At 47.4% G+C, this 15,656-nt stretch overlaps 1 protein-coding gene across 3 annotated transcripts in view; it reads left to right on the plus strand.

Annotated features, from left to right (window-relative positions):
* The window catches only part of GLT1D1 (glycosyltransferase 1 domain containing 1), a 116,832-nt gene continuing 103,626 nt past the window's right edge, over nt 2,451-15,656 (plus strand). For all 3 annotated transcript variants that reach the window (XM_018061410.1, XM_018061411.1, XM_018061412.1), the window contains exon 1: nt 2,451-2,564. In XM_018061410.1, the coding sequence (XP_017916899.1) occupies nt 2,497-2,564 (68 nt within the window). In that variant the 5' untranslated portion in view covers nt 2,451-2,496. The remainder of the gene's footprint in view (nt 2,565-15,656) is intronic.

Here is a 15,656-nt window from a genome sequence, read left to right on the forward strand (position 1 = left end):
CCCGGAGTTCACTCAGACTCACATCCATCGAGTCAGTGATGCCATCCAGCCATCTCATCCTCGGTCGTCCCCTTCTCCTCCTGCCCCCAATCCCTCCCAGCATCAGAGTCTTTTACAATGAGTCAACTCTTCACATGAGGTGGCTAAAGTACTGGAGTTTCAGCTTCAGCATCAGTCCTTCCAAAGAAATCCCAGGGCTGATCTCCTTCAGAATGGACTGGTTGGATCTCCTTGCAGTCCAAGGGACTCTCAAGAGTCTTCTCCAGCACCACAGTTCAAAATCAATTCTTCGGCGCTCAACTTTTTTAACAGTCCAATTCTCACATCCTTACATGACCACAGGAAAAACCATGGCCTTGACTAGACAGACCTTTGTTGGCAAAGTAATGTCTCTGCTCTTCAACATGTTATCTAGGTTGGTCATAACTTTTCTTCCAAGGAATAAGCATCTTTTAATTTCATGGCTGCAGTCACCATCTGCAGTGATTTTGGAGCCCCCCAAAATAAAGTCTGACACTATTTCCACTGTTTCCCCATCTATTTCCCATGAAGTGATGGGACCAGATGCCATGATCTTCGTTTTCTGAATGTTGAGCTTTAAGCCAACTTTTTCACTCTCCACTTTCACTTTCATCAATAGGCTTTTTAGTTCCTCTTCACTTTCTTCCATAAGAGTGGTGTCATCTGCATATCTGAGGTTATTGATATTTCTCCCGGCAATCTTGATTCCAGCTTGTGCTTCTTCCAGTCCAGCGTTTCTCATGATGTACTCTGCATAAAAGTTAAATAAGCAGGGTGACAGTATACAGCCTTGATGTACTCCTTTTCCTATTAGGAACCAGTTTGTTTTTCCATGTCCAGTTCTAACTGTTGCTTCCTGACCTGCATACAAATTTCTCAAGAAGCATGTCAGGTGGTCTGGTATTCCCATCTCTTTCAGAATCTTCCACAGTTTATTGTGATCCGCACAGTCAAAGGCTTTGGCATAGTCCACAAAGCAGAAATAGATGTTTTTCTGGAGCTCTCTTGCTTTTTCAATGATCCAGCGGATGTTGGCAATTTGATCTCTGGTTCCTCTGCCTTTTCTAAAACCAGCCTGAACATCTGGAAGTTCACAGTGCACATATTGCTGAAGCCTGGCTTGGAGAATTTTGAGCATTACTTTACTAGCGTGTGAGATGAGTGCAATTGTGCGGTAGTTTGAGCATTCTTTGGCATTGCCTTTCTTTGGGATTGGAATGAAAACAGACCTTTTCCAGTCCTGTGGCCACTGCTCAGTTTTCCAAATTTGCTGGCATATTGAGTGCAGCACTTTCACAGCATCATCTGCCCCAACCAGCAACGCTGAAGAAGCTGAAGTTGAACAGTTCTATGAAGACCTACAAGACGTTTTAGAACTAAGACTCCCAAAAGATGTCCTTCTCATTATAGGGGACTGGAATGCAAAAGTAGGAAGTCAAGAAACACCTGGAGTAACAGGCAAATTTGGCCTTGGAATGCGGAATGAAGCAGGGCAAAGACTAATAGGGTTTTGCCAAGAAAATGCACTGGTCATAGCAAATACCCTCTTCCAGCAACACAAGAGAAGACTACACATGGCCATCACCAGATGGTCAACACCGAAATCAGATTGATTATATTCTTTGCAGCCAAAAATGGAGAAGCTCTATACAGTCAACAAAAACAAGACCAGGAGCTGACTGTGGCTCAGATCATGAAATCCTTATTGCCAAATTCAGACTTAAATTATGCCTTAGTCTATCTCAATACCTCCCAAGGGGGCAACGTCTTCTTAGCTCAGGCAGCTGTGGGAATGGTGGCTGGATATTGCAAGATGTCCCATTTTCAAAAGATATCAGAAGTCCCTTGTGGTGGTACCCACGGGAGTGGACATCAGGTCAACCTGATCCCCTTGGGAGTCCACTTGTGGCCTCCTCTGGTTCCTGTAGGAGGGACTTGGTCATCACCCCTTGTGACAGCCGCCGTGGAAAGGCACTCGCAACCCTTGGTCCCCAGGGGAGCAATGGGCAGCCACCCTGGTTCGTGTGTGTGTGTTCCCCACTCCAGGTGGGGAACCTGCGGCTAACCCTGGTCCCCTGGGAGGGGATTGTGGCCACCCAGCCCTCCTTGTCTAAGCGGGAAGGGACCTGTTATCATCTCAGGTTACAGGCCACAGGGATGCAGACCTATGGTCACTCTGGGACCACCAGAGGAGCCTCTTTTGGTTCCCATGGAGGGGACCCGCGGATGCCCCGGTGCTGGTCCCATGGGAGGGACCTCCGGACCACCCCCACCCCTCACCTTCGCGGGCACGCGCCCCACTCGCTGCCCCGCTCGCCCCAGACCCCCGGCGCCGGAACCGGCGAGCGCGGCCGCGGCCTGGGGAGCGGCGGGCGGACTGACCCAGCCAGGCCGCCCGCAGCCGGGGTCCGCGTCCCCGCCCCCGCCCCGGGCCGGGCCTCAGCGGGCGGTGGATGGCCGGGCGGCGGCGGCGGCATGCGGCTCCTATTCCTGGCGGTGCTCCGGCGGCACACGGGCAACGCAGTCACCGCCCAGCGCGTCCGGTAGGTGCGGCGGCGCCCGGGGCCTCGGCGAGGGCACCGGGAGGGGACGGGGAAGGGGTCGGCCTGGCTTCCCCGACCGAACCGCTCGCCCAAACGGACCAGCCGGCGGGCGCGGGGCCCGGGGAGAGCGGGAATGCGAAGCGCGCGCTGGCTCTGCTCAGGCGCGGGGGCTCGGGCCCTAGCCTGGCGCTCCGATTCTAATGAGCCCCCGGGGCCGCTCGGCGGGGGATCCCAGTGATACCCGGCATCAGGGTGGCCCCGCGAGGCAGCGCGGCGGAGGCTTCTCGGCGCTCTCCGCGCGCATCTCGCCGGGGCCGCCTTCAGGGATGCCCCCTATTGATTGTGAGTGCCTTAGATTTGGGGAGACAGCAACGAAACCCCAAGTCGGGGCTTCCGGACGCCACATTTCAGTGGGGACGCTAGAGAAAGAATAAAAGCATATGGGTCCATGTATACAGTGATACCTATAGACCCGTATAGGCACAGGCCAGGGGCCGCGTGTGCGCGTGTGCTGTTTCAGGCAGGATGCTCAAGGAGGCCTCCCTGTTGGAGTGACGTCTGCGCAGAATCCTGGGTGCCCGGAGCGTTCCTTGAAGCCGGGCGGCCTGGCAGGGTATGGGGGGAGGGCGGGTGGCTAACCAGGATTTCCAGGCAGAAGGCGCAGCAAAAGTACAAACCAGTGTTCCTGCATCCTGCCATCCTGAGTACCTTCCCTTGGAATTCCCTGATGGTCTAGTGGTTAAGAATCCACCCTGCAATGCTGAGGATGGAGGTTCGATCTCTGGTGGGGAAGCTAAGATTCCATAAGCGCTGTCACATGGTCAACATACCCACCTCTCCCACCCACACTCTAAGAAACAAACTAGTCTCTCTTCCTTACCGACCACTCTCCCTGCCTGGTTATCTTCTTAACATTTATCTTTTAATGCAGTTGCAGTTTTCTTGATTTACCCCTCTACTTTTTCTCTTCTCCCTGCTGGAAGGTAAAAGTCCTCAGGGCAAGGAGGGAACTGATTAGTGCCTGAAGCTCAGTTCAGTTCAGTTCAGTCATTCAGTCTTGTCTGACCCTCTGCAACCCCATGGACAGCAACACACAAGGCTTCCCTGTCCATCACCAACTCCCAGTTGGTGATGCCATCCAACCGTCTCATCCTCTGTCATCCCCTTCTCCTCCTTCCTTCAATCTTTCCCAGCATCAAGGTCTTTTCCAACGAGTTGGCTCTTCACATCAGGTGGCCAAAGTATTGGAGCTTCAGCATCAGTCCTTCCAATGAATATTCAGGACTGATACACTTTAGAATGGACTGGTTTGATCTCCTAAGCTTTCATAGCAGCCTTTTTTTTTTTTTTTAAGGCAGAGTGACTTGCTTCATATAATTTCTTAATTGACTTCCCCTCTGTGAACCTGCTTCCTCATCATGAGAATGAGTGATGGGGCCTCACTTACCGCTTCCTGTCCCTGCTTTCTCCTTCGAATATGTTAGTTCTCCTGAAGTGCATCAGTGAGAATGGCCCACCAGATACATCAGTGTTCTGAAGTTTACGGGTTTTCCAACTAGAATTTTCACCATACAGGTTTAAGATAGTGACACTGCCATCACTCGTTTGGAAGGCAGCTGTGCTTGCCGCTATATATATATATATATATATATATATATATTTTTTTTTTTTTTTTTTTCCCATGCTGTGCCACATATGGGATCTTACTTCCCCGACTAGGGATAGAACCTGTGCCCCCTGCAGTGAAAGTTTGGAGTCTTAACCCCTGGACCACTGCAGAAGTCCCAGTCATCACTCATTTGGGCACAAGTAGCCAGGAGGCACACAGTGGTCTTCACCTTCATGGAGCACATTCCATGAAGGGAAGAGAGATTTGGGGATATTAACCAGAAATAAAGGAGGTGATTGAGGCTGTGGGTTTAGAGAAGAGCTCTCTCAGGAGGTGACATTCAAATAAAGACCTCAGTGACAGAAGGAAGCAGTCTCTTGGGGATCTGGAAGGGTGGATGGTCCTAAGATAAGGTAATAGCTCAACACAGGTCCTGGGAACAGAATAGGCTCTTGAGGAACAGAAAGAAAGCCATACTCCCTGGACTGTGGTGAGGAAAGGAGGTCAGAGAGAGTGGCCAGCCCAGCAGAGCCTGCGCCCATAGTTTATGCTTTGGAAACTAGAGAAAGCATCCATTATTTAACACTCCACTCCTTAACGCTAGCCTCATGTGTGTGCAGGCTAAGTCGCTTCAGTCACGACCAATTCTTTGCAGCCCCATGGAGTGTAGCCCACCAGGCTCCTCTGTTCATGGGATTTTCCAGGCAAGGATACTGAAGTGTGTAGCCATGCCCTCCTCCAGGGGATCTTCCCGACCTAGGGATCAACCCGTGTCTCTTATGTCTCCTGCATTGGCAGGCGGGTTATTTACCACTAGCAGCACCTGGGAAGCCCCTCAAGGGGCACATATCAAGCCAAATTGCCCAAAGGCCTTCTCCCACCAAAGGGCTTCCAGGGGCACCAGACAGACACTGCCACAGACATTTAGCAAGGGTGCAGGGCCCTTCAGTTACTGTGTTCTTTTTTTTCCTGGTTGTACAGGATGCAAAATATTGTTCTCTGCTTTGGTCTGTCTCTCTAATCAGATCCAGGCTTTGGCCTCCCCTTCACTCACTCAGGAAGATTGCTGGGGATGGGAGTAGAAAAGGGGAAAAGCAGAAGTTGCTGGAAGATATCTTTTGTCTTGTGAAAGCCTGGGTTCCTTGAGGAAATGATGCTGTGTATCCTGAAGGGGAGGGGAAGGTTTCCTTGGCAACAAACTTCCCTGGGAGCCAATTATCAGAAAGCAGTGAGAGCCAGAGGTTCAGACTTTCTCTGAGGGAGACTCCTGTGATCCTCCAATGACCCTGGGCCATGGGGAAGGGAGCCCCCCAAATGAATAAGATTGGGGTTCCGAACCATAAGTCTACCCAGGCAGGCTGAGTTAGACAAGACTGGGCTTACAAAAAGGAGAAATGGGTCTGTTCTTGCACACTCAAGCTTGTAGTTGCAAATGAACACCCAGTATATAAACAGCGATGCTGACTTGCTATGGGCACACCCACGTGGGACAGGACAATATACAGGGCACTCTGGGAAGCTATCCTGGGCTAGACTTAGGCTGGTTCAGATCTCCTGCCCTCACTTGCCAGCTTCCCTGCTTAAGATCTCTAAGATCTAGGTCAAGTTACATAATCACAGCTCAAACCTGCCACATAGACTTGTTATTAGGGTCAAATGTGAGTGTTTTGAAACAGGGCTTGGTACTTAGTACGCACTCAGTAAACATGGGCTGGTCATGAGAGTATGTACCTAAGTTGACAAAGCAGGGAAGGGTCAGTGTGAAGGGGCTGGTGTCTTGGGATGAGGGGCAAGCAGGTGGGATGTTGGTAAAAGCATATCCCTTCTGAACCAAATTGTGCAAACCAAGCAGTATAGAATATTCTAGGTCAGTGATTTTTTTTTTTTTTTTCTGCATCTTGAGTGATGCAGGATCTTAGTTCCCTGACCAGGTATTGAACTGGTGATCCCTGCAGTGGTTAAGCTTGAAGTCTTAGCCACTGGACTGCCAGGGAAGTCCCATAGGTCAGTGCTTCTTGATGGGAGCAGAGGCGTGAAGGAGGAGGGAATGATTTTGCCCCCAGAGAACATGGAATAGTACCTAGAGGCATCTTCGGTTGTCACAGCTCCTAGCATCCTGTGAGTAGAGGCCAGGGATGCAGGCTTCAGTTATTCATTTATTTTTGGCTGTGCTGTGTCTTCATTCCTTCGAGGGCTTCTACTCTTTGGTTACAGTGTACCGGCTTCTCATTGCCGAGTTTTCTGATGTTGTGGAGCAGGGGCTTTAGGGTATGTGGGCTTCAGTAGTTGCAGCTCATGGGCTCTAGAGCATAGGCTAGTAGTTGTTCAAGGGTTAGATGCCCCACGGCATGTGGAATCTTCCCAGACCAGGGCTCGAACCCATGTCCCCTGCATTGGCAGGCAGATTCTTATACACTGGACCACCAGGGAAGTCCTGTTTGCAGAATTTTAAATATCCTAATCAAGGCCTACTCTCTGGGATTGTCTCCTAAGCCCTATGAATGTTAGAAACCTGCATCAGAGGTTTGTTCCCCAGCGTGCAGCGTGTCATAAAGAAGAGAACTGTTCAGGGTACGTGGTTTGCTGCATGGTTACGGGGGCCTTTGTGTGGAGGAGAATCAGGGAGCCCTGCCCAGCCAGCAGCCCTGCTTTCTGCGTCTCCCTTTGGTCAGTGTCCCCACTGTGTCACCTGGCTCAGCTAGAAGCCAGGTCCAGCAAGGGGATCCATGTTTCCCTCCTCTCACATCTAATCCCCTGAGGCTGTCAACAATTTCCAGAAGAACCCCAAAATCCTGAGGATCCTCTGAGCCAGGTGAATGGGTTCAGGTCAGTTCCTCACAGTAAAGGTGGAAATTTAAATTGCACAAGTGAAAAAAAAAAAGTCATACCATTCTCTTTGGGACAAAGTAACGGGAGATCAGTGTCAAAGGACACCTCCTGTTAGGCTAAAATCAATAGCAGGGTCAAGTAGTAGGTCAGAGATCCTCCACCTCTAAACTCAAAGGTATTTACTCTCTCAAAGCCTCTAAACTCAAAGCCATTTCCCGGGAAGGGTGCTGACCCCTGGTCTAAATCACACCATCAGAGACTTGATAGATTACTACGTCCCATACCTAGAGTTTTGTCTGCAGTGTTGTAGCCACGTGTTCTGGGGAACAAACTCACTCAGAAGGACAATGCAGATAGTGGAGTGCAGTTTATTACACCGGCGGGCCCAAGACAGTTTACTACTCCTCTCAGCCAAGGACCCCGACCAGTTTTTGTGAAAACTTTATATACCCTAAGTGTACTTGCTCAAACCCACCTCCCCAAATTCCTTGAAACTAGTCTGGACAAGGTAAAAGAGAGATATGATCAAAGTTAACCCATGATTCATGTGTCACAAGACTAGGTAAACAGTGGACATTTATCAATAGGCCTGTGGTCACATCCCGATAAACATAATGGAATTGATCACTTTGTTCTGTTACAGAGATAATTAGCATATTCTTTTAGGCAACGGAGAGTCCAAGTCTAAGTCCTGAGGCTCTTTTATCCGGGGTGGGGTCTGGTTTTCCATCGGTATGCCATTTCTACAGACATCGGGCACAAATTTCAGAGTCCATTGGGAGGGTGATGATGCGTGTAGCATAATGTTGGCAGCCTGGCCTAAGATGGAGTCCAGCTCTGTCTGTTTCCTCCTTCCGTGTGGCTAAAGGTTTAAGGATGTCAACGACAAATTGGCACTTGCCAAGGGCGCTGCCAGCGACTGAACAAGGGCATTTGCCATCTGCCTTTGTGGAGACTGAACCCTGTGCTGCTTTAGCTGTTGACCTTCAGCAACCCCTGAGGGAGTTCAGGGGGGCGTGAGGACTCTGTGCTCCAGGGAATCTGGTGGGACAGGTCTTTAGACAGTTGGATATTTTCAGGAACAGATTTTATGATCCCAATCCTTTTTGTTTGTTTTGTTTAGTTGCCCAGTTGTATCTGACTCTTTGCAACCCCATGGACTGCAGCACGCCAGGTCTCTCTGTCCCTCACCATCTCCCTAAGTTTGCCCAAGTTCATGCCCATTGCATTGGTAATACCAGCCAGCCATCTCATCCTCTGATGCCCTCTTCTCTTTTGCCCTCAATCTTTTCAAGCATCAGGGACTTATAATGAGTCAGCTGTTCCCATCAGCTGACCAAAACACTGGAGTTTCAGCTTCAGCATCAGTCCCTCCAATGAGTATTTGGGGTTGATTTTCTTTAGGATTGACTGGTTTGATCTCCTTGCTGTCCAAGGGACTCTCAGGAGTCTTCTCCAGCACCACAGTTTGAAGGCATCAATTCTTTGGCACTCTGCCTTTTTTACGGTCCCGCTGTCACAACCGTAAGTGACCACTGGGAAGAGTATAGCCTTGACTATACGGACGTTTGTCAGCAAAGTAATGTCTCTGCTTTTCAGCACACTGCCTAGGTTTGTTATAGCTTTCCTGCCAGGAAGCAAATGTCTTCTGACTTCATGGCTGCAGTCACCATCTGCAGTGATTTTAGAGCCCAAGAAGAGGAAATATGTCACTACTTCCACCTTTTCCACCTTTTCCCCTTCTATTTGTCATGAAGTAATGGCGCTGGATGCCATGATCTTAGTTTTCTTAATATTTAGTTTTAAGCCGGCCCTTTACTCTCGTCCTTCACTCTCATCAAGAGGCTCTTTAGTTCCTCTTCTCTTTCTGCCATTAAAGTGGTATCTGCATGTCTGAGGTTGTTGATGTTTCTCCCGCTTCTCTTGATTTCAGCTTGTAGCTCACCCAGCCCGGCATTTCTCATGATGTGCTCAGCACATAGGTTAAACAAACAGGGTGACAGCCCTATCATACTTCCTTCTCAATCATGCACCAATCAGTAGTCCCATACTGAGTTCTGACTGTTGCTTCTTGATCCTCATGTAGGTTTCTCAGGAGACAGGTAAGATGGTTTGGTATTCCCATCTCTTTAAGAGCTTTCCACAGTTTATTATGATTCACACAGTCAAAGTCTTTGGTGTATTCAATGAAACAGAGGTAGATGTCTTTCTGGAATTCCTTTGCTTTCTCTGTGATCCAGCAAATGTTGGCAGTTTGATCTCTGGTTCCTCTTCAGATCCTCATATGACTAGCAGAAAACCTTCTGTAAAATGAATGCTTAATGGTATTGAGCTCCGCCTTCACCAAAACCTTATATGTTAATCTTTCCCCTCTGCCTCTTTGGAGTAGTCTCTCAGAGCTATCTGAGGTGTTGCCTCTTGGGCTGCAGTCCTCATTTTGCCCCAAATAAAACTTAGCTCGCAACTCTCAAACTGTGCATCTTTTTAGTAGAAAAAAAAATGCAAGAAAAGAGATGGAAAAGAAGGAACTTCCCTGGAGATCCAGTGGTCAGGGCTCAGCACTTTCACTGCTGAGGGCCCTGGTTCAGTTCCTGGTTGGGGAATTAAGATCCCACAAGCTACCTATTTTGGCAAAAAAAAAAAAAAAAAGGAAGAAGAACAAGAGACGGAAAACAAGAAAAGGTGGTAAAAGACTGAGGCTTGCTGGGTCCACAGTTCTGGGACTTCCCTGGGGGTTCAGTTAGTTTAGACTCTACACTTCTAATGCAGAGGGCATAGGTTCAATTTAATTTTTAATTTTTTGATGGGGCCAAAAAATTAAAAACAAAAAACCAGAATCACACGGCAGAGTAGGGAGTTGTAAAAGTTAGTGCTTGGACTGACTTTTGGAGTTAGGGCTCTGACACCAAAGTGAATGCAGTGTCCCTGTGTTGAGAGAGCCAGACTTTGTACAGGAGTGTGTGGCTGTGTGTTCTCTTTTTCCTCCATCTGAAACACAGTGTGAAGTGATTTTATTTGGTGGGAAGTAGTTTAGATAACAGAAGCAAATAGAAGACTTTGTGGAAATGCACTGGAGGGGAAAAAAAAAAGGAGGAAAGCAAATATCATCACATCTAGTACAGCCCTGACCCTACTGCCCAGGGACCCTCTACTGGTATAGGTCTGAATTCTGCTGTAACCACCTGCTGGGGGTTTGGCTCTGCAGAAGAGCTCAGAGATATTGTTCTATGTACCCCTTGACATGGAACCAGGACCCTGTCCCAAGGCTGCAGTATTGTTTCTTGACTGCTCTTCCCTTTTCTCCGCAACCCCTCCCTTCCCTGATGAACAACTGTTTGAACCTGCTCTTTGGAACTCAGGGAAGGTCACCGAGGCTGTATGAAGCCTATTTCTTGTAAAGGTTTCCACACCCAGCAGCCCCACAGGGTCCTGCCCAGTTTCAGAAACTGCAGGTGTACATTAAGTCAGTGGGAAGAGGCTCTTTCATCTTTTCCCCTGATAAAATCATTGTTGCTTATTGTTTTCATTCGGCAAATATTTATTATTGAGCATCTCCAGGGTCACAGCGCTGGGAAGGCTCTGGAACAGAGGAAAACAGGTGAGCCCTGCAGAAGCCAGCAGCTGCTCAGCCAAAGAATTTTTAGCACATCAGCTCAGTGCTATGCCCTGTCATTTGAAAGAAGGCTTCAGCATTCTAGCACGAAAGTACAATCACACAGATTCTTTAATTACAATATGATCAATGCTAGGAAGACCTGCCAGGTGGTAAGACTGTGTTCCACCTGCCAGTGCAAGAGACACAAGGGACGTGGGTTTGATCCCTGGATTGATCCCCTGGAACAGGAAGTGGCAACCTGATCTATTATTCTTGCCTGGAAAATTCCATGGGCAGAGGAGCCTGGCAGGCTACATTCCGTGGGGTTACAAAGAGTTGGACGTGACTGAGTGCGCTCACACACACACACACACACACACACACACACACACACACACACACACACACACAAGAGTGTGTTCAAAGGACAGACCTATTTCTAGAGGGTCTGGGAAGCTCCCCAGAGAAATAGCTTTTCCTTTCTCATGCAGTTTTTTTAATTGAGATATAATTCACATGCCGTAAAATTCACCCTTTTAAAACATCCAATTCAGTGGTTTTTAGTATATTCATAAAGTCACACAACCATCACCACTATCTCATTTCAGAACATTTTTAGCCATTGCAAAAGGCACCCCAGACCCATTAGCTGTCGTTCCCCCCTCCACCCCCCAGTGCACCTCCCCAAGCTCCAGGCAGCCAATAATCTTTCTGTCCCCATGGATTTGCCTCTTCTGGACACCTCATATAAATGAAATCACACTCTATATGGTCCTTTCTGAAGACTCTGCAGAATGCATCAGTACTTAATTCTTTTATAGCAGAATAATATATTCCATTTATGGACATATCACATTTTGCTTGTCCATCCATCAGCTGAAGGACATTTGAGTTGTTTGTACTTACTGGCTACTGTGAATAGGGCTGCTGTGAATGTTTGCATATGAGAAAAAACCTTTTATTTATTTATTTATTTTATTTATTTACTTTGGCCACACTGCACAGCACGTGGAATCTTAGTTCCTCAACCAGGGATGGAACCCACGCCCCATGCATTGGAAGTATGGAACCTTAACCATTGGGTCACCAGAAAAATCTCAAGAGAAATAACTTTTTAAGCTAGAGCTTAAAACCTGTGGGTTAACTGGGTGAAGAGGGAGAAAGGTTGGGAACAGCATTTCTGGCCAAGGGACCCTCCTGTGGGGATGCCCTGAGACAGGGAGTGGCTTGTGGAGTTGAGAAGTGAAGGCATCTGAAGAGTTAGCAAGAGAGGGCAGCTGCCAGGTGAAGGTTCTGGATTGAATGCTAGTAAGATTTTGGAGTGAGGGGCTGAGGTGGCTGACATAGGAACAAAGGGAGAGTACAGTCTTGAAAACGACTTGGAAGGACCTGGGATGATGTAGCAGAGGAGAGAGATGATGTAAGGGATGTGAAAATTTGAATATTTCCTGCCATATCAGTAGACAAGGACCGTCACAGTCATTGGCGATTGCAGCCGCCACTGATGGTGAGCTGGTGAGCCCTGAGGAAACTCAGGAAGGAAAGAATACCTGCCATCTATTAATAGCAGACATCAGACTGCAGCCTGAGGAATCTCAGGATGTGAAAACCCAGGATACTGGCTCCAGATAGCTGAGGTGCATACCAAAGGAATGATTTCAGCAAGCCCAGACTCTTACATCTTCCCAATACATAGAAAAGTCCTCCATTCCTTAACTTGAGATATCTGGTTTTCTTTTTGTTGTTGTTGCTGTAATTTTCCTTTTTTAAAACTTTTTATCTTGTATTGGGGTATAGCTGATTAACAAGCAATGTTGTGATAGTTTCAGGTGAATAGTGAAGGGACTCAGCCATACGTATCCATGTATCCATTCTCCCCTAAACTCCCTTCTCATCCAGGCTGCCACATAACATTGAGCAGGTTCCCTGTGCTATAAAATAAGTCCTTGTTGACTATTCATTTATAATATAACTGTGTGTATAAGTCAATCTCAAACTTTGAAACTATCCTTTCCCTTCATCCATCCTCTTGGCAACCTGTAAGTTTGTTCTCCATGTCTGTGAGCAGGATTCTTGCTTTATCACTAAATTATCCTTTCTTATTTTATTTTCTATTTTTGGGAGTTTGTTTTTCTTTTTAATATTTTTCTTTATTACTTTTTTGCTTTGAGCAATTGATGGTTGCTTCTATTGTTTCTATGCTCCCTCCCTTCCCTAATTAGTAACTGCTTGAGTCTGTTCTTTGGAACTCAGGGAAGGTCTAGGAAACTAAAGCCTTTTTCTACAAACAAGAAATAGGGGACAGGGAGGGGCTTTGTGACCCTCTGAGGTCAGAGAGTACTGTTGCTGTGGAAAGGATGAAGGGCCTTGGGGAAAGATCACCTCTGTGATTAGAGACTCTGATGGTTTATGAGAAGCTAGACAGGATTTTAGATCAAGAATAAGAAAGGCTCTAATCCGATGGTCTATAATAGTAGCAGGGATTTGCAGCCTCATGTCACTGAAAACCCAACCCTAATCGCCTGGACAAGGAAAGGGATTTAGCTGCTTATCCTATAAAAAGTCTGAAGGTAGGGCAGACTGCAGGCATGATATTGCTTTTAAGATGGTGTGGATGGGAGTCAGTTGCTCTCTGCATCTAGGATCCACTTCTCATTCTTGTCAGGATTTCTTTGCTGGCACCTCCCAACTCTATATCTATTCAGTTCAAGCCCAGCAAGAAACAGAACTCTCCCTGGTGGCTTAGACGGTAAAGCGTCTGTCTGTAATGCAGGAGACCAGGGTTTGAACCCTGGGTTGGGAAGATCCCCTGGAGAAGGAAATGGAAGCACACTCCAGTATTCTTGCCTGGAAAATCCCATGGACAGTGGAGCCTGGTAGGCTACCATCCATGGGATCTGCAAAGAGTTGGACACAACTGAGCGACTTCACTTTCAGTTTCAGCAAGAAACACAAGTCTGAGTCCCTGAAAGTGCAGTCCCAAGTCTCAAAGTGCCTGCCCCAGGCTGGTTGTATGCATAGGTGGCGTGCTCTGATTGGATCCTGGAGTTGAGTGCTTCACACTGAAATGAGGGATGCGGATGTTCAAGGAAGAGGGGAAGTGGAAATGGATGTTATCAAAGTGTCGACAAAAAAGATGTGCGATGTGAGAGTTGCAAGCTAAGTTTTATTTGGGGTAAAATGAGGGCTGCAGCCTGGGAGATAGTACCTCTGATAGCTCTGAGAGACTGCTCCAAAGAGGCAAGGGGAAGAAGGAAGGTCAATAGGGGAGTTCAATGCAACTGAGCGCTTACTTTACACAAGGTTTTCTGCTAGTCACGAGAAGCTGATGTCACCATGAAGGGATTTAGTGCTTTCCTAGATATGAAGAGATACAGAGTTTGGGATCATGAAGTCAGTTCCTGGAAATATCTAACTGTCTAAAGACCTGCCCCACCAGATTCCCTGGAACACAGAGTGTCTCATTCCACCCTGGATTCCCTCAGCTGGTATTGAAGATCAGTAGCTGCAGCAGCACTACCCTGCAGCAGCAGGGTTCAATCTTGCAGAAGCAGATGGCAAACGCCCTTGTTCTTGTTTGGTGGTGGTGGTGGTGGTTTAGTCGCTAAGTCGTGTCCGACTCTTGTGATCCCATAGACTGTAGCCTGTCAGGCTCCTCTGTCCATGGGATTCTCCAGGCAAGAATACTGAAGTGGGTTGCCATTTCCTTCTTCAGGGGATCTTAACTGACCCAGGAATCGAACCTGGGTCTCCTGCATTTCAGGCAGATGATTTACCAACTGAGCTATGTAGAAATTGGCAAATGCTCTTGTCAAGTGCCAATTTGTAGTTGACAGAGGGTGACACATTTCGGAGTGAAAGCTTTACTGATACTTATCAGTAAAGGAAAGAGGAAAAGCAGACCTCTGAACTTTTGAAGTTTTAGTTCAGTTCAGCTGAGTCACTCAGTTGTGTCTGACTCTTTCTGACCCCATGGACTGCAGCAAGCTAGGCTTCTCTGCCCATCACCACCCCCCAGAGCTTGCTCTAACTCATGTCCATCGAGTCAGTGATGCCATCCAACCATCTCATCTTCTGTCTTCTCTTCTCTTCCCTTCCTGCCTTCAATCTTTTCCAGCATCAGGGTCTTTTCCAGTGAGTCAGTTCTTCACATCAGATAGCCAAAGTATTAGAGTTTCAGCTTCCAATGAATATTCAGGACTGATTTCCTTTAGGATTGACTGGTTTGATCTCCTTGTAGTCCAAGGGACTCTCAAGAGTCTTCTCCAACACCACAGTTCAAAAGCATCAATTTTTGAAGGTTTAAGGGAAAAATAAATGTTGTAGGTATCTCTTGACTTCCTACTTTTGCATTCTAATCTCCTATAATGCAAAGGGCATCTTTTTTTTTGGTGTTAATTCTAGAAGGTCTTGTAGGTCTTCATGGAACCGATCAACTTCAGCTTTTTCAGCATTCGTGGTTGGGGCATTGACTTGGATTACTGTATTATTGAATGGTTTGTTTAGAAATGGACAGAGATTGTTCTGTTATTTTTGAGAGTGCACCCAAGTACTGCATTTTGGACTCTTGTTGACTGAGGGCTGCTCCATTTCTTCTAAGGGATTCTTGCCCACAATAGTAGACATAATGGTCATCTGAATTAAATTTGCCCATTTCTATCCATTTTAGTTCACTGATCCTTAAAACGTCGATGTTCGCTCTTGCATCTCCTGCTTGATCATGTCCACTTTACCTTGATTTGTGGACCTGACATTCCAGGTTCCTATGCAGTATTGCTCTTTATAGCATCAGACTTTACTTTCATCACCAGACATATCCACAACTGAGTGTCATTCCCACTTTGGCCCAACCACTTCACTCTTTTTAGAGCTATTCATGATTGCCCTCCACTCTTCCCCAGTAGCATATTGGACACCTTCCAAACTGGGGGGCTCATCTTCTGGTGTCATATCCTTTTGCCTTTTCATACTGTCCATGGGGTTCTCTCGGTAAGAATACTGGAGTGATTTGCCATTCCCTCATCCAGTGGACCACATTTTGTCAGAACTCTTCACTGTG

The sequence above is a fragment of the Capra hircus genome, chromosome 17 (genome assembly GCF_001704415.2).
Source record: "Capra hircus breed San Clemente chromosome 17, ASM170441v1, whole genome shotgun sequence".
NCBI lineage: Eukaryota > Metazoa > Chordata > Mammalia > Artiodactyla > Bovidae > Capra > Capra hircus.